Source organism: Athene cunicularia (assembly GCF_003259725.1).
Source record: "Athene cunicularia isolate RWA chromosome 6 unlocalized genomic scaffold, athCun1 chr6_part1, whole genome shotgun sequence".
NCBI lineage: Eukaryota > Metazoa > Chordata > Aves > Strigiformes > Strigidae > Athene > Athene cunicularia.
This window is the reverse complement of record NW_020799105.1, coordinates 15,577,929-15,599,174: the sequence shown is the minus strand read 5'-3', so window position 1 is coordinate 15,599,174 and position 21,246 is coordinate 15,577,929. Positions and strand designations below refer to the sequence as shown.

General features: G+C 43.0%; 1 protein-coding gene across 1 annotated transcript in view; it reads right to left on the bottom strand.

Moving 5' to 3' along the window:
- The window catches only part of RBM20 (RNA binding motif protein 20), a 29,841-nt gene extending 9,065 nt beyond the window's left edge, over positions 1 to 20,776 (bottom strand). The window contains exons 1-12 of the mRNA XM_026851519.1: positions 19,532 to 20,776; positions 17,859 to 17,920; positions 17,614 to 17,705; positions 17,173 to 17,264; positions 12,815 to 12,958; positions 11,393 to 11,524; positions 9,473 to 9,552; positions 7,968 to 8,652; positions 5,996 to 6,094; positions 3,863 to 4,532; positions 1,359 to 1,478; positions 484 to 605 (exon numbers count right to left, since the gene is read on the bottom strand). Coding sequence (XP_026707320.1) covers positions 484 to 605; positions 1,359 to 1,478; positions 3,863 to 4,532; positions 5,996 to 6,094; positions 7,968 to 8,652; positions 9,473 to 9,552; positions 11,393 to 11,524; positions 12,815 to 12,958; positions 17,173 to 17,264; positions 17,614 to 17,705; positions 17,859 to 17,920; positions 19,532 to 20,776 — 3,543 coding nt within the window. The remainder of the gene's footprint in view (positions 1 to 483; positions 606 to 1,358; positions 1,479 to 3,862; positions 4,533 to 5,995; positions 6,095 to 7,967; positions 8,653 to 9,472; positions 9,553 to 11,392; positions 11,525 to 12,814; positions 12,959 to 17,172; positions 17,265 to 17,613; positions 17,706 to 17,858; positions 17,921 to 19,531) is intronic.
- Positions 20,777 to 21,246: the final 470 nt, after the last annotated feature.

Genomic DNA, 21,246 nt, shown 5'->3' with positions numbered 1-21,246 from the left:
GGAAATGCCTCGGAGAGCCCGTGTGTCACAAAGTACTCTGTGCTGAAACACGCTGCAGAATTACAAGCTAATGCAAAAATATGTCTGGCAATATTATTAAACAAGTGGCATGTTTAATGCTCCTGAAATTAAGAAATAAGAAAGGCTGCTGCTGGGCTCACTCCCAGTGATAAAAACATCTGAGACCCTCAAGAACAGAGAATTAAAGATCTGAGTTGCATGCTGTCCTGGTGACAAGGATCAAATGTAGATAAGAAGATCAAATTATCACCTGGCCCCATCTTAGTTATGATCCAGAAGTTGAATTCAAGGATCTGGGAGTGAGAAATTAGTGTGCTAACATTTGGAACTACTGTAAAGTTTTATCTAAATGTCCGGTCATCAAAATTCTGTCCACAGAGTAAAAACTAATTTCTTGTAGCATCACCTATGGACAATCCACCGCATAAGCTGGTTGTTAACCAGCTTCAAGTGTGTTTTTACCTGAAGATTTTTGTAGTGAACACTACTTCTGCAGTGACTTGTCTTTGCTGTCTCTTCATTTGTGTAGAACAGTCCACAGAGCTTGCAGTAAAACCCAGTTCTAGGCACCACAAATTCCACACCTATTGAGAAATTCTGAATTACATTTAAATGTCAGTTGAAACCCTTCCCCTCCACAAAAAACTTGTTTTCAAAGAAAAAAGTTGCTGTTTAGTTAAATGACATAGATAAGAAGAATGAATCCTGGATTCACTTCTCTTATTTCCCTAATTTTGCAATACTGAGCTGCAGTTTAAAGTCCTGTGCATTGCAAATAGACCTTCCACTTCTCTCTTAGATACTATACATATTTAAAAATGTACCTTCTCGTGCATAAATATTGACTGGAAACTTCACTGTGTAACCTCAAGGGCTAGAATAGCAGTAGTGCTTATTAGCAGTAAATTCATGCTTAAGTTACACAGATGTAATTCTTCCAGGTGTTTTACTCATGATCAGTGTTTACACAGTAAAACCAGTACTTTTGCTTGTACTGAAAGTATAATCAATACTTTTATGACAAAGACTTTGAAATTACTAAGTATTTCTCATATATTTTTTCCATCTAGTCCAAGGGAATTTACTTAATCTCATCAGCGATATTAACTGCTATCTTTTGCCATTCATCTGAAATGAAATTAGGAATGATCTATAATCAAAAGCCCATTTCTTTCAACAGCTACCCCTCTGTCATATACCCCGTTCCTTCACTCTCCTCACATCTGTTCTGAAAAATAAATATAGCAAGTAGCCTTAAAGTGACATCTTGTTGTAAGCTCTAGGTATTGCAGTGGGCAGCGCCGCAGGCCACGGGCAGCCTGGGTGTCGGAACGTACCCAGGGGAATGCTGAGTTCGGTAAAGACGTCCTCTTGTTCCCAGCCTGGCGGAGAGTGCCTTCTTTTCGGCTCTACCTCTGGGTATTCCAGAGATCTCATTTCCAGGTACCTAGAATTTGCTTAACAAATGAATACATGTATTGAATGAAAACAGTTTATTAGTTTAAAGAGATGTTTTTAAAGTAAAAACTGGAAAAAATGCTTTCCCATTCAAATCAGAGGCCTACTCTAGCAGCTTGTACAACACTGTGCAGTCACCCCAATTTCTCCCAGTAGACCATTTTTCTATTTCTAATGTCACGTTCATTCAGGGTTTTTTTTTTCATATTTTAATCTCTAAATAGATCTATGACATTATACATGCCTCTGGCACAAGCATGGTCTGACTGCAGCTCTGTAACCACGCATGGTACCCTATGACCAGTGATGGAGCTGGGCTAACATAGGGGCTGCTGAGAAAAGGGGGGGCCAGCAGGACCTGCTGAGAGCAAATCATCAAACTGCATGGGCAGAGGAAACCTTCCTCTGGTAGGACCCCTTCAGCACCATTGTCCGCTTCTCCCTGGAGCCACTCTTCTCCCATCCCCAGTATTCCAAGGGATAGTTTCTACTTTAGGACTCTTGGCCACCTGAAGATTTTGGTTCCTGGCCAGTAGGGATGGGACGGTTGGTCCCTGCTGACCAACGTGAATGGATACAGGCAGGAGATTGAAGGTGTGGAAAACAGTGGATTGATTTGCTGAGGTGGATAAAGCTGGTCAAAAGAACAGATGCTCTCCCTTCCCAACATGTGAATGGTTTTTATTTTAAAAAAGATAAATTTGTTATCACAGAGAGATAGAATTACAGATAAACTGGTCTGATTCCTATTCTTCAGTTCTTACATCAAAGAACTAGTTCCCTTACCCTGACAAAACTTACATTGCATTGCAAATTTCACTAGATAAGGGATATATTTTCCCATAAAACAAATATATTTTTGCCCAAACCAAACCCTTCCTGCCTTTCAAGTCTGTAGTCCACAGATCTGCAATTTCTGGCTAAGAGAATGAATATTTATTCATTATTTTAAATACATCTATTACATGATTTAAAAGAAAATACATAAAATCCTGACTGGTTGGCTTTCCAGTTAACTTTAAGCCCATCCCAGGTTTCCAAATCTGCATCAGACATCCTGGAAAACCTGCAAGCTTCAGTTGGCTATTCTTAAGACACCCTGAGCCTTCGTGGCAACTTGAGTCCCACCTAAATTGATTTCTGGGCTTCTGAGCTGACAGCTGCATTTGTGGAGAGCCTAGAGCCTTACACTGCAGATCCCAGATATCAAGTCCACAGCAGAAACCTGGGAAGCACAAGCTCCCCTAGAGCTTCCAGGCTCCCTGCTGACAAGCTGGAAGCCGAGATGCTGAAAACCCAAGGAACTATGCTCTTGGGATACCCAGATCTTCCGTCACCTGGCTGCCTGTGAAGCGGGCAGCCCAGGGGAGCTAACCTTGCCATTCCCAGTCTCAGGGAGTTTGCATGGCAGCATTATCTCCAAGTATGCAAACCCTGGCAAGGTGTCTTCAGGCCAAACAGGTTAAGTATTGAAAACATTGAGTTTCAAATCTGTCCTGGAGAGAGAATTTCAAAATCAGATATTCACCTTAAATATTCCAGCATTTTCTGGTGGAAAACTGCACCCTCAAAAATCTTCATGCAACTGCTGTTCACAAACCCTTCTCTATCACACAGGCTCCAGTAGCAACAAAAAAGAGCATTCCTGGCTGACATGCTCTATGTTGTTTGCCACTTCCCCTCATTATACACAGCCCATTTGCTCAAGTTTCATTTGAAAGTGTGACAAGGAACTGAACTCAGACACTCAAGATTTTTTTTTTTTCCCCCTGACAGCTAAAATATTAATAGACAGCTATGATTACATGTATTGGCATTATCTCACAGCATGTCCTACCAATTATGTTAAAGGCAGCATGCGGTAGATAACAGGAGATGATAAGGCAAGTCCTGACAAAAGGCACGTATTTGCGTGAACAGAGACTGAGAAGTAGCAATCTCCAGATGATTTCCATGTTACTAACGCTTCAGTACAGTGTGTAAGAATACCCACCTTGTCCAGGAGCCAGCCAGACATTATAGATACTTTTCTGTTGACCTTCAGAGACTGTCATTCATTTCATTGACAATTCAAAATAAATTTAGCAGGGCACTGAAAGAGTTCAGTTAAACTCATGTGAACCTTTACATGACAATTATAGCAGCTTATGCCTTTCAGAAAGCTTGCAAGCTGCTTATCATATTTCCTTTGCACTATTCAGCTAAGAGCCTCTAATGGTTTAGCTTGGCAAAAGGCACTGGGGTTCTTTTACTGAGCTGCTCCAAGGACAAGTCTCGATACTATTAGCAACATTTATTCTTGTTAGCAATAAATTTCAGTGTACTGTCAGAGAAAACATGCAAGGCTCTCTGTGGGTTGAAAAGAAAAAAAATCAGTAGTTACCCTTGGCCTCTGGACACTCTTGGCTTCCATGTCTTGTTTCTTCACTAGCATTTTTAACAAGCATTTCCATAACTTCTCTGCTCTCAGTTCCTTGTGATCCCATCTGTTTGTAATCATCTATAAATGTATCAGGGAGCTGGAGAGTCTCTTCTTTCAGATGAACAGAAGGTATATGGTGATCTTCGGGCTCTGAACGAGTGTCAGAGCTCTTATCAATTTTTCCTTCCTTCTGCTGGGGATCTGACTCCTTAGCAGACTGGTCTTCTTGCAATTCCTCTGGCTTCTGCTCAGGGTCCAGATTTAGGCTTGATGCTTCAGTTACAGCATCATCATTATCATCATCCTCATCATCATCCTGACAGCCGCTAGAAGCTACACTGCCCTTTGCTGATCTGAAGTTTGTTTCTAAAGCTTCATGGGCAAATTCATCTTCACTCCTGGCTAAGTGGCTGTGATCGTTTTTCAGTTCTAACACAGTTGACATACAGGGACACATTTCTGAAGCAGTTTTATTTTTTTGATCAACTGGTACTATTTCTTCAAGCTCAGTTATATCAGGCTCCATAATTAAATCATCTTCTCCCACTTCATCTACTGTCACTAATTCCTCCATGTTAGCAGGATACCAGGTCTCACCTTCTATCTCACTTTCACTCTCCCAGTCTCGGTCCTGTCACAAAGATGTAAAACATTTGAGAGATCAGTGATTAATGATCATCAACACCGTTAAAAAGTGGGCTTTGAACATCAGTAACCATGAAAACCTTTGATCTGGCCATGCCTAATCCCTCTTATATTTTAGTTTCAAAGAACGATATGCCTTGGTGTTGTGATTTTGAACCTTATGCACAAGGACAAGCAATCTCTTTTTAGTTGTCACATAAACATCACTTTGTGGAGATTCTGTAACTGCCCTGGGGATAACAGTCTCTCCAGTCTCCTGCTTCTTACTTTTCTGTAAGCAGTAGAACAAGGCACAACCTGTTATACTTTATTATGAAACTGGTGCCACTATGTGATCCCCAAATAAAAGAAACTCTCCCCTTCCTCTACCTCCATCCCAGGGTGGCAAGAAATAGACAGCATGATGAGAATATACTGAACCCCAGTCTAACCACTGTGGCTTTCACTTTGCTGGACTAGGTCCTTCAGGTTCCTATGGTGACTGAGAAAACATGGCTACCTTCTGCAGTCATCTTCTTCTACCAGCAAAAACCCTCTGCCAGGGACTGTGTTGGTAGAGATAGGCCTAGACCTTAAGAGAAATCAGTTTTACAGTTATATCCAAGGTACATAATCTGAAATACCTCATACATGCCGCTATAGACTTAGAGGATTCAGACACTAATACTGGACTTAAGAAGTATTAGAATGATAAGGTATATTTTACTTTCAAGACACACTTGCAGCTTAGATTTCAACTCCCAGACTCATAGTGTACACATAATCTATTAATAATCTGTATTCTTCTCCTGTTTGGCCATTCCCACAATTTTCCTCCTAGAATCCTAAAACAGCATGAAAACTCTAGGAGTTGACACTGCTCTTGCCAGGAGATCAGTTTTCTACAGCAACAGATATCAATAGCCTCCATATCTGACCATCAACCCATGACCCTACAGATATGAAGCTGGAGGAATTCCAAGGACATTGCTGTCCCTGACTGCGATGCTGCAGTAGGGGTGCTGTAAAGACATTATTTAATTAAAAACAGAAATAATCAGAAGAGGTTGCTATCTATAGTCCATCTAAGGCCAATGTTCTGAAAAGTTTTCATCGTTAGTCCCCTCCTTCTCCACTAACTGACTGCATCTCCTATTTTTGGGCATGGTTCACAAAGTTACACAGTTCACTTGGGCATACGTTACTACAGTTGCCAGTGCCAAGGGCTATGCATGTGAAGCAATCTACATGGGCAAAGAGCAACTAAAAAAAGAGTTCTAGAGACTTCAGGAAAAGCTATCCCTTAAAGCAGAGGTCAAGATAAGGCAAGTTAATTTAGACAACCCTATTCTACAATCCCTTTACAAGCCTTTCCGTGGGGGTTTAATATTTCAGTTGGGAGAATGTGCTACTAAACCTGGCTTTTCACTCATTTTATTGTGGAAGCTGCACCAACAATGTGTCACCAACCTTCTCTTTTCTTGTGTTTTCCAGAACCTCTCCCGATTCTTTTCCTTGTTTATTATCTGAAGGTGAGCTCTTCTCTGGAACTTGCTCCTCTTTTCCAAGCTAAAATAAATACAACATACACACGTATAGCAACACACACTGGTGCTCTAGTATGTTTCTATTCTGGGTTTAGGGAAGCAAAGTCACTCACAAGGTCACATTCTTTATTTCTAAAGTTTATGCAAGTCAACTAGGCTGTAAGAAAAGACCCAACAATTGGATTCCATTAGCAAAGTTGCACAAATAAGAATTAAGAAAAATTTTAAAAATATTAGAGATGTGTAATTTAAATCATAGAATTGGCTAGAATACAGGTGGGGGAGAATGTGAATTCATTAAAATTTCCAGCCTCCACTCCTCTGTTCTTACCCACATCTGTTATGTTGGCTCAGACATGGTAAGGAGAGCAGCAGTGTTAAAACTCTGCAAAAGACCTCCACTGTTGTGTTTATTGATGTAGGATCAGTTGAGAATGCAACTGCTTGCACAGTTCATACTTTGGAAGAACAAAACCACAGTCCTACCTGGCACTTGGTTAAAGAGGGGCGAAGCAAAAGTATCAGTTCAAGGCATTCAAACCCATTCCTTTTAAAATAAAGTATTGGCAGTAGTCCCTGGAGAGGTATGCCTTTTAACAAAGCCACTTTAACTTGAAAAACAAGCAGAGGAGTGTGCAACACTGGTGATTTAGAATGTTGTGTGACATTTCTCTCCGACATCTCCTCCCAAGGAACCATTCATCACGGTGAAATACCAACCAAAGGAGAAAGATGACAAAAGGTGGCACAGACACACATATCTATGGTATGAGGTAGTGCTGCTGCCTGTTACAGAGACTAGCTGAGTTGAAAGATCTAGAGATTTCCACCAGCTTTGCCCCCGCATGAGAACAACAAATGCAGGGTCAACTAAAACCAACCAAAGATGGCCCTGGCAGCACAAAGTCACAAGCTAGAGCTGGACCCCTGGTCAGCAAAGCAGCTCTGCAGCCTCCTGTGCCAGCATCCCCGGGGGTGGCTGGCGGCAGTGTATCACCGGGGGGACTGGGGGAGGCAGGGTGGCCAAGAGCCAGTAACAAGATCCCCATAGGGTGGGGATGCAAGCATGGGCTGTACTGGGACTGAGCGAATGAGGCATCTTGATCCGTTCCCTCTTCACTTTTTCCAATTGGAGAATCAAACCCACAAATGCTGTCACTTTACCAACTGGGAGTATTTCTCCAGAGATCTCAAATTTTACAGATGAGCTGATTCAGTGGTTCTGCCATGAGAAGATTCCTACAGCACATTGAAGGGAGTGGTGTGAATTGTCCCTGCCCACAGCGGAGGGCAGGGACATATTAACAGAAACCAATTTCTCTGCTAAGTTGACCAAAAAAAATATAAAAATGTTCCTCATTAAAAGTTCATTTTAGAAGTATAACAACCAGTTCCCTATATTGTCTTACATATATTGTGCATCCCTGTAAAATACTACTTAACTCCAAAGCAAGTCAATCCACATCACAGGTAGTGGAAGAAGGTGATGGATGCTGAGAGAGCAGCTATGGGGTATTCTGCACAGACTTAGAAGAGAGAGCAGTAGGGCAACTGCCTCTGCACACACAACCTGCATGCAAACAGCAGATTGTCACTTGGTTTTGTTGTAAGTTTTCTGTCCCCTTCCCCCCACTGGTTACCCAGAGCTTCTGTGCTTGACCCAGAAAGACAGTGTCCATGTACCCAACACTGCAATGGTGTAATAGATCTGCATCATCTGGGCAAGGACATAGACAAAATGACCTCCTAAGATCTCTTCTAGGACTATATTCCCTGATCATGGCAAAACATTGCATATCACCAGCACCACACACACAACAACTGATCTAAAATACTTCAGAAAGTATATTAATTCAGCATTTACCTTCTTACATAAGTTTAAGATCTGTATTTACCTCATTCTCAGGAGGTTTGGTTTCCTTTACATCACTGCCTTCAGCAGCAGCATCTTCTTCTTGGTCTTTTTCAGCCTTCTTCACCTTATTCTTATCACTTTGTTTCTGCCTGGAGCCCTCAGATGCTTTGCTGTGCTTCTGTTCAGCTGCCTCCTCCCTGGCAGCATCCTCACTGTACGAATGCCTACGTTCCCTTAACTTTGGTTCTTCCTTTCTCTTAGATCTCCCAGGTAAATCCTGTGGCTGCCTCTGAAACTTGTCAGATTTTGACTTAGAGGTTTTTCGGTAATAGTCATCTTCCCTGCTCTTGTAACCAGATAAAGGGTGAAGGGAGCCAGGGGAACCACTCCTTAAATATTTTTCTCTGTGCCCTCTGCCTCCTTCAATCCGTTCATCCAAATCAAACTTGTCCAGCTGTCGGGAATAATGTTTCCTCTCGTGTACCCACGTGTCAGTCCTGTCCCTCTTCTCATCCCCATTCTCTCGCCATTCTCTGTTGTCTCTTTCCTCTTCCCGTCGAGAATATGGGGACTGATCCCATGACTCTCTCCCATTTCCCCAGTCAGTCCTGCCGGTCCCCATCGGGCTGTGGGGTGAACTGCAGGAAGTAAAGCTGGGCGTGTGGGATCGGGGCGACAGGGAGCGGCTTATGGGGCTGCGCGAGCGGGGCCTCTCCGTGCCGTACCTGCTGCAGAGGGAAAAGGCAGCTGTAACTGGCTGACTCACTGTGGTCTACCAAGTTCTTGCACACTGGAAAGACATGGGGACTGCCCTGGTGCCTGCGAACCTGTGATCCCAGGCCTTTCACAGACACGCACTGCACAGCTGCAAACACAGTGAACAGGAGAAAAGGCAGTGTCATAACCAGAGAGCTTAACTAAATCCCCACAGATCTGTCAAGAATATATTCATTCATTCTTAAATGCCTCTTATAGCGGTTTAGTGTTAAAAGGATATAATACGGTAATACCTTTACAATGACTCTAATGTCTGTACTCTTAATACTCACTCATCTAGGGCATCTCTGAGACAAAAGTGACAAAAGGTCACCTTATGTTTTATCACTGTGATTCCTCTCCATTTTTGCTGGAAGGTCCAGAAGCCAGGCAGATCAGAAATATACCCAAATACCTTGTAATGTGAACTGACTCCTTCCCTCTAGGTCTCGCAGCACTCCCAGCCTTTACAATTTTCACTCAAGGGGGAGGAAAGTGTAACAGCTTCGTTTGTGTGTTCTTCACATGCCTGGCATATTTTTCTGAGTCATCATCACCAGTAGGAAAGAGTTCATTTATTTTCATAACATGCACAGTTTCAATCTGATCTCATGATATAGGCCCTGCAACTACTGTTGCACCCACTTATATTTTTACAGTCTTTTGAAGTAAAATCCAAATTATGAAAGCATATGAGGTAAGAGAGGGAAGCACACAGATAATGCTTTTTCTACCTGCTGGTTTACAGATTTATCCAGGTCCCAGTTCCAAACTGTGGAGAAACTTTACCTGTCCACTTCGCGCAGCAGGTCCCTCTCCCTCTGCGAGTGGATGTCCTGGATGATAGCAGCCACATTCTTACCTGGTTTCTAAATAAGACCAAGACACTGTTTAGCATGCTGCACTATTCTCCAGGCTAATACAGGTGATTTGTCCTTCAAGAAACAGCATCCATGCATCTTTCAGTTATACCATTACTGAGAAATATTTGGTTTCAGTGCTGTGGTTACAATCTTTTCTCCAGCTGGTATCTCAATCACAAGATCAAAGCAGTAAAATGATACAAATGGAAAATTTGCTCCATTACGTTGTAGCACTGTATCCTCATACTTGGCTGCTGTAACAGGCTTTGAAAATGAGTTTGTCCTTCCCTGCTACACATACACTGCAGAGTACTTTCTAGGAAATGGATATAAGTAGAAACAAACTGGACAATTTTTCTAATATCTGAATTAAATATGCATAGTAGCCTGTCTTGGATCCTCTAGGAATGAACTGTCTTCTTTTCATCTCAGAGTTTAGCTCATTCTGGAGTATAGCTCTAAAAGACTATGTTTAGACACAAGAGTTTCAGAAAAGCTATGTGCAAGAAAGATGCATACTGGAAGTGTAGATTACTCGAGATGCAAGATGTGCTACTCCAGGCTGGAGTGCACACAATTCATCAAACACTCAGAGCATGAAGAGCTGAGCAACATAATCATGCAGGAACTCAGAGCAGTTTGTAGTGGTAAATAGCTCATGCATATTCCCCCTTCCATGTTGCACTCGTTTGTTTGTTTTTAACAAAGAGAAAGGGCTTTTGCTTGTGCAGAGAAAAATTAATTCCATGACCTGAAAAACTGCCATTGGAAAGGCTGAAAATCTTCCTGAAATCTAGGCAAACTCCCACATTCTCCTGGCTAATTCCTGTTCTGCCTCTATGTTAAGATGCAGTCTCCACCACCTTACATCTGAACCCCTCACTGTACCACACTAAGAAAGACTGGGCTGGTTTATGAACTTTTGGCAACTCCTTTAAGTCTCCTTAAACCATGATACATGTACAGGAGAGAAAGAGACTTTTCCAAAGGTCAAACCAAACTATCTGAGTTGTCTCTCTTTCTCAAGGTGCACAAAAGGCTCTTAACCTCTTAACTTGGAACATTACAGTTATTTTATAAAATAATTTTGTGCTGTGTTAGATAATGCACAATGAGGCTTTTCAGTTCTGCATTGCCAGTTCCAGTCCAAGTCTCCATGAAAAAAAAAATACCTCTCTTTGCATTGCACATGGCAGTAAATAAGCTTCCACAAATGTGCTCACAAGAGCACTGATTTCTGGACATCACTCAGGTGTCCACATCAGAAATGTCACACACTCTACACAAAGTCCAAAGACTATTGCTCTGTTCTCAGTCTATGTGAAAAAAAAATAAAATTAAAATATCTTGCTTTTAAATTTAGGTCGTTCACAAGAAAGAAAGAAAAAGAAATCAATATGATGTTTAGCCCTGCCATCACTGCATGGTATAGAGACTGTACTCTGGCTCAAGCATGTAAGCAGTGAAGAGCATTGCTGCAAGCTTAATGTCTGACTAAAAAGACAGGACTGTCTTATTTTTGCTGACATGTTGTATCTTACACATGTCTGTGTTTTAGACTTTTGTTAGACCTGCTCAGAAGTAAGCTCAGAAGGGATTTTTGAAATAATGGTATGAGAGGACCAGAAAAAATGGGATCTTTTCCAAGAGTTAAAATTTAGAACAAGAACAAGCGGCTAAGTATAAAAGATTATTAACATACATTCATTAATTTATCTTTCTTAATTTCTTTTTCCATAATATTAAAGCATTAATTAGAAATCAGTAACCAGCAATGACTTTTAGATGTATTCTCCAGGACATGCCATGAAAACTCAGGAAATCTGATCAGGAATAACTCTCTTACCTTCAGCTGCAACTCCTTGTATCTTTTAGACATCCTAATAAGTAACTTGTCATCATTTATCATAGCAGGTTTTTCTTTGTAGTACTGCACCATGGCTTGCGCTGCTTCACTGTAAGCCATTTCCAGAAAGGCCTAGCACAAATGGGGAGAGCTTTAAAATATACTACATAAATAAATATATGAAGTATAAGAGAGAAAAGGCAGCACAATGATTTTCCTTTGGATTCTTTTCATGCAAAATGCCTTGATAGTACAGAACTGGGTAGCTTCCAGCCCTGGAGCTGAAATAGTAACACTTGGTCTACTTCTCAGTCTACTTTTAACTGCAAATAATGGTTTCAACTCAATTATTAAGGCTGATAAGCAACTTTAGAAACCAGTTTAGTTAAAAACTAAATGACTGGAATCTAATCTTTCTGGATATATGGAAACATCACCTCTACCTTGCTTTCTCACTGGTGCTTCTAAACCATGGCCAGTTGCTGACAAGATGGAGAACTGCAATGCTGCAGCATGCACCGCTCCCGAGATTGTCAGCTGTGTCTTGCAGAATTGCAAGGGATCCACATAAAAGCAGAACATCAGAGCATGAGCAGCCAGAACAAAGCCAAAAGAATTTAAAAAACCCGAACAATATTAACTACATTTTTATTCACACAAAAATTGCATTTGATGTAACTGCAGTTTAACTGGTCAAGGACAATACTCACAGCTGTGTAAGGACTGCATTTTGAAACATTACAGTCTCCAACGTTGCCCACTGCATGGATTCTACATCCATCTGTACTGTCTGCTGCAGGCATGTGAGAAGATTTTCTACTCTTCACAGCCTGCCACCACTGATAGACTTAAGCTATTTAAGGCAGACTTAAACTACCTTGAAGGAAAAGCTCTACTGCAATCCAGTGCAGGTTAAAAGGGAATGAGTGAGGTGTCAGTGCCCCCTGGTAATCTGGGTCTAATAAGTGCCAGATCACCCAGTGCAGCCATGGCCAGCCAAACCAGACTAGAGTGCAGGTCTTTCTTCAATGCCCAGTTCAGCTCTACAAGTATGGGTAAGAAAGCAACAAAAACCTCCCAAACAGAACAAGAGAAGTTTGAAAGGAACACTAACAAATGGCTGAGAGAAGAAGGCCAAGTTAGTAAATTAAAAAAAAAATAATAATTATTATTTTTAAAAGCAGTTTTACAACACTTCTTCACTGAGATTTCTGGGTTTTTTCAACAAGAACTATGAGGGCAATGGTCATGTCTATGCTATCACCTCATTCTGTGAACACGTTTTTTTTTTACTTTAAGAATGGACTTTATATTTAAGTTTCTATTACAAAAAGAAGAGATTTTCCTCACAGACTCTGTCCTCATGTCAGCATATCTTTATGCCAATAGATGTCAATACCAGTGACCCCAAATGCACAGTACCTGATTAGTGGATTTCATGAGGATATAGTTGGTGACCTTCCCAAATGGGAGTCCCAGGTTAATGACATCATTCTCTGTGCAGCTTCCCTCAGGGAGATTGCAGATGTGAACAACTCGACCCAGTGTAGATTTCCTCTGGGGGAACTGGGAAAAGAAGAATTCAAAATGATGTTTTTATCTTAGATATTCCAGCCTCTAGATAAGATTTTACATTTCTGCAAAAAATGAAATGTTCTGTTCTCTGTACCTGTTATTAAGGACAAATACTCCTCTTTACAACTTTGCATTTTAACATCCTGGTTTAGAAATACAAATGGTAAGGGAGTGGTGCAGCTTGCAATGAAGTCTCCATCCCTGGACATTACAAAGTCCAGAGAGGATTTCTCTAGAGATGCTCTTGTTGAAACAGGATTAGCAATATTACTGCAAAAGCTAACTTGCCCCCTCAGACCTTATGGACTCCAGGGCTTCAGCTGCCTGGCATGTCACAGCAGTGGGCTGGGCTGCCACAGGCACAGGCAACTGCACAATACTCAGCACCAGAGGGAGTCTGGAGGCCCCCGGAGGATGTCCCTGCCATGGGGAGGTCTCAGCCCCTCCTGACGAGCTCACTGCGGTGCCAGCACCCATGTGGTCGGCCAGCACAACCCCTATGGCTCCTCTGCCAAGTGGGACAGCCTTCCACTGCCTGTCTGCATCTGTCAGTCCCACTGGGGGCTCTGTGCCTTCCCTGCACATGAAGACACCATGCACTATTGCTGAGTAAAAGGCACTTAGCAGACAGTTTGCAAGCAATGCACAAAAAATTAGTATTTTCAGGTATTTCATAAACACTCATTTATGTGGTGATGGTGGTGCCCGGAAATTAAAACTGCAGATGCTCACTGCAGTCCCTGCTGAATTTATGGACATCAGAAGTAAGTTTAGGTGACTACAGAAGTGTTCATGATAGCAGGGGCTGAATTTAAATCCTCACCCTGGTGGAACAGAGTGGGCTGGGGGGAGAAGTGACCCCATTTAACTTCTGAGAGGACACACAGTTGTACCTCAGGTTGGAAAACCTACTGCTTTCCCCTCTCATTGCAACAACACACAGTAGGAGGGACTTCTCCCCTGGGGCATAGTGAGAACTGGATGCACAGAAAAGCTGAGCTCCCAAACTGGGCTGGCACAGGCACATGGTGCCAGTGCAGTAATCACTTCCCAAGGGTGGAAGTCTATTTTGGAGTGCTGGGGCAGTTCCCAAAGAGCCGCTCATCTCCCTGACATGGAAACCAGGCTCTACACTCCTTGTACAAAGAGGCATCAGGGTATACTCAGAGAGGAACATAATTTACCTCACCTAATGACACACAAAACATTGCTCAGGTAGGATTAAATTTTCCCAGGTTACTTCCCTGTTTATGACCTCTGCTGTTAGGATTTTACTGAAGAAGTAACTCTACCATCAGTTAAAACTGTGCCATTCAAGGGAAGATGCAAATCATGTAATCTTGCGGTATCAAGTTCACCAGAGCCATCACAAATGTTTGGCTTGTCAGCAAGTTCACAAGTTACAGAGCTAATGTTATCTTATTTACACCTTCATCCCATAACCTTCCCTCCAGGCTTCACCATTGAACCATTTGTGTATTTTTGCTGCAGCAAGACCCTGTATTGTACAGTGGTTTGTTATTTCACTTGCATCTTACACAGCCTGTCCAGGTGCATAAAGACAAAGAAGTGCCAAAATTCAGGTATCTTCTTTAGCAGAAAAGTAACAAAGACCTGATCCTGAAAAAGATGAAGCAACTCAATTCCACTTGAACAGAAAAGGAAGTGATGTCTCTGTGCAACAGGCAAGGCAGCCTGTAGCATACAGAAGAATACAACTACAGCTACCAGAGGAAAAGGAAACGTTCCTGACAGCAAAAGCAGTTCCAGTGCAGGAACACCCCAGGTCACGTGGCTCCTTCTGTTTGTTTTGTTAAATCCGTTGAGAGATGGTATGTTACGAGTCTATGGGACTAGAAAGACTTAGCTGTTCCCTACGTAGGCTCCAGAGCCTGTGTTCAGACACGGACTCAGCAGTACATTAAATCAAACGACTGTAAGATGTTACCACCTCCCCACAATTGGCAATGGCTTAAATTAAAATGCTACGCCATAAATCTGCTGTAATTCATGATTAAGAAGTGGTCACATACTCATACCAGAAGCCAATGGGCTCTACCAAGCAATAATCTTGTCAGATGATTGAAGTTAAATTGGATTCATTCATTAAATAAAGCTGTAAATCACATCCAAAAAAGGAATATACACCTTCCATATCTGCAGCCAAGAAGTTAGAGGAGCTCTTGTGTGTCAAGTGTCAAATGTAATTTTCAATAAGATTGTAAGTTAACTTTCCTTCCAACTGATGCCTACAGGGGTTTACCAATGCAGTTGAACAACTACTACAAAAATAATTTGATGCACAGCAGTGAAGTGTACTTCATACTGTTTGCCATATTATTTCACCAATACAATTTGGTTATTTTTTATTACAACCTCTTTTTAATTTTTTTTTGTTTCTTGCTTTTCAAATTCTTTATCCCTTTCTTGAGATTTGCACGGATCTTTTCTAAAGATAATAAGAAACTGACAGTCCCATCCCTCCAGTGCTAACGGCTCTCTGCACCCAAGTGAAGACCTGTAGCACAGTATTTGCCTTTTGAAGAGGGATAGAGTTATTTGCAGACAGATAGCACAGATCAAGCTCTTCCAGAAATCCGAACACTTTGTTTATGATTACATGCAGGGTCAAGTATAATCTCCCACTGCTCAGTTAAATGGCAGCAGCTTAGCTGAAAGTGAACACTACCGTTGCAGAGTCAATGACAGCTGGCAAACTCAGTCTTAACACCTCTAATATAGTTCCCTGTCCACCCAATGAGCTTCTGAAGAAAAAGAGGATTTACAGTGTCCAGGAAAATCAAAGTTATTGTTTCTTTTATCTCTCATAGTAGTGCATGTCATTCAGAAGAAGGACTTCTGCAGGCAGCTTAAATGATAAATAGTGACAGATTCTAAGGAGAAATGATACTGGTATTAGCAGTAATTTCATTTGTTGCAAGGTTGACAGACATGATGAAAAGGAACATTCCACTGCACCCGCTGCTACTCCACCTCTGACCTTGGAGGCAGCTGTCATGAGCAGCTCTGCTCCATGCTCCCCTGCACGCATAGTGCCTGTGACAGGCAGAAACTAAAACCCCTTCAAATAACCTCTTGCACAGCGAAACCACACAGAAGAAAATTGGTTGGATTAAACAAATCTGGGTGATAGTTCTGTAAGCAATGCCTGAGGTGAGCTCGAGTGGCACAGGGACATAATTCAACCTGGTTTTCCAGAGTGTCTGAGACCACATCAGGATATAGACACAAAAGCTAACAAGGTGAAAACTTGAACCCCTGGATTACTGCTGCTATTCCATGAACGTCCTAACATGAGTCCTTGAAGTCTCCAGCTTTAATCGTAGCTTTCTGATGTATGTTGAGCTTCATTTTAACCCTAACAACTTTGTATTTCCATTATATATGATTTTTATATATGATTTGCTTTTATTTGCCTTCTATTTTTTTGTTTTTTTCTTTTTTTAAGTAAGAACCACTTCTAATATTATCCTTCTTTTCTGGCATTTTTTGATTATTCAAACAGGAATTCAAATTATATTCAAACAATATAACTGAGGACCTGGTGCTGAAAGCAGGGGGAAACTAATCTAAACCATGGAAGGCTGTACATCAAAGCAAACTTGCTGAAAGGCTACCAGAGGCAGTAGATGATATACATAATACACTAAAATAAACTAAGAAAAAGCCCAGTAGAATGAATTGATCCAGCTAAGTAACAGTTAGTGAAGCTGCAGCCATTATCTTTGCCACTGTTGCTACCTGAGAAAAGGACCCCAGCATGGGAGAGGCAGACAGCAATAGCTACAAATAAATAACTGGAGAGATGGAAGGCTGCTTTTGGGATCAATACTCAGAGTAAATAAAAACTAAACCAAATCATTCCAAGCTGAAGCTGACCTCCCTGGGTTGAAAAGATTCAGAAAAGGGAGTAAAAAAAGTTAATGGGATACACTCAAAACCATTTACCCACCTCCCCAAACCTCTAACAAACAAACAACTTTTAGCACTGGGAAAAAAAACCTATAATCAAGTTCTGATTTGGCCAGAATCAAAAGCATAAAAGAGCTGCAGGGAAGTTAAAATAGCACACTGAATATTCAGGTTATTGTCTAAAAGGAAGCCTTTATGGTTTTAATTCCAGTAAGTACAAGTGGCTTCTACAAGAATCTTTAACACGGAGATCAATTTGCTTAGGTACTCACCCCCGATGGAGGAGAAGAAAATGTAGGACCTGGCTGGCCAAAGGATCTTGCTGATGTAGTGATAAAAGATGCACCGACATTTGGTGGATAATCTAAATAATGGATTACACACATTTCATGAAAATCTTGACTCATATTAATTGCATTAGTGTGTTCAGTAAGCAATGCCTCATTTACATAATGATTAATTTCATAGTCTCTACACTAAAATTATATGCTGTTTCATTGTACTGTGAAAACAAGTAATTGTTTGAAAGGAAAAAAAATTCATAGTTTGAAAGGCACAGTACTGGCTTTTTGCCTTCCTGTGCACAACCTCTAAAAAGTTTTCCTTGGAAACCTGTATCACATTTCATTTAAAATATCTATTCTTCCCCAGAGACTGACTTCCCTTTCAATTAAAAAAAAGTGGTTTTAACTATTGCACATACAACCATTCACCTTCAATACTAGATGGATTGAAAACTGCTGCATTATTTGGTGATAAATGCAATGTTCCATCTGCTGAGCTTAACACACACCGGATGCCAGTGCTAGAAAAGAAAGAAAAGAACTTTAGGAGCATGCATAATGTGCTAGAAATATTAAAGCATAATTATTAGACAGTAAATTTTCAGTGTAAAGCCACTGAAGTAGGGGATGCTCTGTTAGAAATTCAGTTGGAAGAGTGACTCTAAAATACTTACTTATCTGAAAAAGCCATACATTTTTGGATGTGAAGACTTCCCTTAATGTGCTGATCCCAGTCCTAGGTTGAAACAAAGGCATGATGAGCATAGGAAAAATCCCAAAACAATTTTACAAGAAATTGCTTCTCCATTCATTTTATCTTATTCTAAAAACAATACTGAGATGCTGAAGATCAAACTGTGTGATGCTGGGGCCAAGCACACCATCTAGTGCGTTTACTGATGCGTTATTTGTAGTTTAAATTATCAATTACTTTACAAAAGGAGAGTTTCCCTGTATTAGTTTTTAAATCCAGTATATTTCTCAATTTGGTTACTTTAGTCTGGCTGAACAGCTCATCCTGCAAGGTGCTGAGGACCCTCAACTCCTGGAGTGTCCATGCAGAAGGCGCTTCAGCATACAAGACAGCCAGGACAGCACTTATTCATTTCAATAGATTAGCAATATTTGTCCAAGTACATTTAGCTATTTACACTTCTATGATCCAAATAAGGCAGTGTATTAAACACTAAAAAACAGATCAACCCAAGCTCACTGTAATGACATTTTTCCTGACCTTTTAAAATGTTTAATGAAAAATCAGAAATGCCCTGCATGCCTTAGATGGGGGCTACTTCACACTAGCCCTGTAGCTGCAGTAATCACAGCAGTTGCACAAAGACTAAAAGGGAAACATGAAAGAGCAAATATATTTGAACATCCCAAAGCCCCAGGGTGTGTAAGTATCAGGTACTATTTCATTTGCTAGTCATCTTCCTTCCTATATACATGCTGTTCTAACGTTTTTGTCAGGCCACGACCAGTGTGAAACACATGCCTTTGCAGGTAGGTGCTGGTCCTGCAAGGCGATGGAAAGGTCACGAAGGCTTGTTGAGCAGGGCTCATCAGGAGGCCAGAACAACCCCAGCCAGAGCCTACAAATGGCTGTGGGGCTCAGACAGCCGTGTAAGTGGCCTTCTTCAGACCTGACCTATATAATGTGACCTAGCACACAGGTTCTCTGGGCAACTGGGAAGCTGCTTCTCAAGGATGAGGTTTAATTTGGAGCTCTCTTGGCAGTATGAACAGAGAAGTGGGAGCATGGTCTGCACCACACCTGCTGAGCAGCTTCGTGCTGCCAGGCCAAAAGCATGGGGGACCTGGAGTCCTAAATTTCCTTAGAGATACTAGGAGGAGAAAGAGATCCCAACAAAGGAATTATGAAAGTAATTTTATTAAAATGCATGGTTTTGTTTAAGCAAGCTGTTTCCACAAGGCTGTTAGGGGGAAGCCTTTGGGATGAGAAATGCAAAGAGAAAGGGAGAGGCAGATGAAACTGCACACATGCAGATGCTTGAGAAGCAGGGGATCAGCTTCAAGCTCCTCCTCCCCTTGCTTTGGGCTCACAAGATGAGCTGCAATCCCAGCCCAGACCTCTTGTTTCTCATGCCAGTGCTGTAATCTCACCGTTTTTCACAGCAAGATGCGGAACAAAACCAGATCTTGAAACCCCGGTAATTGCTGTGAAACAGATGTACGACACTGTAAGCGAAACTATGGCCCTTTGTTTCTGCTTCTCTTGGGGCACCTCCATGGCGATGGGGTGGTAGGAGCTGGTGGCCATATCAATCACTAGGCAGCCTGTTCAAGGGTCCAAACCATGCCCTGGGGGTGCCTTAAACCCACTCACCTTCAGATCGAAGATCTTCTTGTCGCACAGGGTGCAGACGTGGGGGAAGTGGAGGGGGGCCACGCCGCGGAGGAGGTCACCCAGCTGGTGTGGCGGCAGGGAGCGGGCGGGCAGGTCAGGCGCGCCGCCGCTCCGCTCCTCCTTCTGCCTCATGCGAGGGCTGCCAAAGCTCTGCTTGCTGTGGTTGAGGCGGCCGAAGGTGGGGGGAGCAGCCGTGCTGAACTTTGTATCAGGTGTTGGCTCTTCGGGGTTGTAAAGCTCGTTTCTTATTTCATACTGCTGCTGACTTGTTGACGGCCACAGGCTGTCGCTGGACACAAGGTCAGGCTTGTTTTGGCTGGGAAAATTAGGGATATTTTCCCACTGGTTGCTTGTACTGCTGCCATGCAAGACAGGGCCAGGATCTCCTTTCGGATGGGAGCCTGTGTGCGGGTCGCCGGGGAAGGCCCGTGCTGCCCCGTGCTGCGCTGCTGCCACTGCCCCATAGGCCTCCTTGGGAAAGGCTGCAGCTGCCTCGTGCTGCAGTTGGCTGGGAGCCCCAAAGTGACCCTCGTAGCGTGGCACCGCTGCCGCTGAGGAGGCTGCGTGGGCCCCGCCAGCGAGGAAGCCATGCTGGCTGGGCTGGTCCCCCTCCGAGGCGTACGCCTGAGGGGCGGCAGTGGCAGCGTTTTGCTTGTTGTACTCATAAAAGCCCCCCGCAGCAGCCGCAGCGGCAGAGGTGGAAGCACCCGCCTTGTTAAGACCTACCACCACAGGTTGCTGGCCAGAGGTTGGGGCCATGACACCTCCGAAGGGACTCATGACGATGGCGTTGGGTGCCTGGGCAGGCCCCAGGCCACCCCCCGGCGTGGCTAAGGCCTGGCTCTGGGTGGGAAAGGCAATGCTGCCAGAGGGGAACCTCGCGCCGGTGATGCCGGGCCCCTGCGGCGGCCCTGCAGCATGGCCCTGTGGGGCGTTCATCACGGTGGGGTGCCTCAGCTGGTTGAAGAGCGGCTGGGACATGGCCACTTTGGAGAGCACCTGATTGAGGACGGTGGCGGCGGCCGGGTTGTTGGTGACGGCGGTCTGAGCCAACTTCAGCCTGTGGAGCGTGAGCTGCGCCTGGAGCTGCGCCAGCTGCAGGCTCGCCGGCGAGGGGAGCAGGGGGTTCGGGGCACCGACGGAGAATGGAGTCTTCTCCAGGAGCTTGGCAGCGCTGCAAAGGATCAGGATCTGAGTTAGCTTAATTTGCCCAACATCTACCATCTCTCACTTCCCGCTAAAGCCCAGCATGGGATACACGGCCACTTCTGGAAACTCAGATTACCTAAACCCAGGGAAAACCAGGTGGCAACTGACAATGTAGCCATAACCTGTTGTCTTCACTTCAACATCTGCTGCCGCATCCCTTTCAAACAAAAAGTTCTCTAAACCCCCCATCGCATCCCTCTGGATCAGGCTCATTTTAGGACACACACCTCTAATGCAGACCAGGAACAGTGGCAACACAAGCCCCTAATCTACTTTTTTTTCCTCTTTTCTACATTTTACACAACCTCCTGACTCCCTGCTGGGACATTGCCGCTCCTGACTGATCTCGTGATGCTACTACCATCGCTCCCTTTTCTCACAGAGCAGAGGGATATGAAGAAAAGGACATCAAATGGGACTGTAAAGCCAACCTTGTAGGTACTTCATACCTAGCACATCTGCCTGCATAAAGCAAGATGAAATAT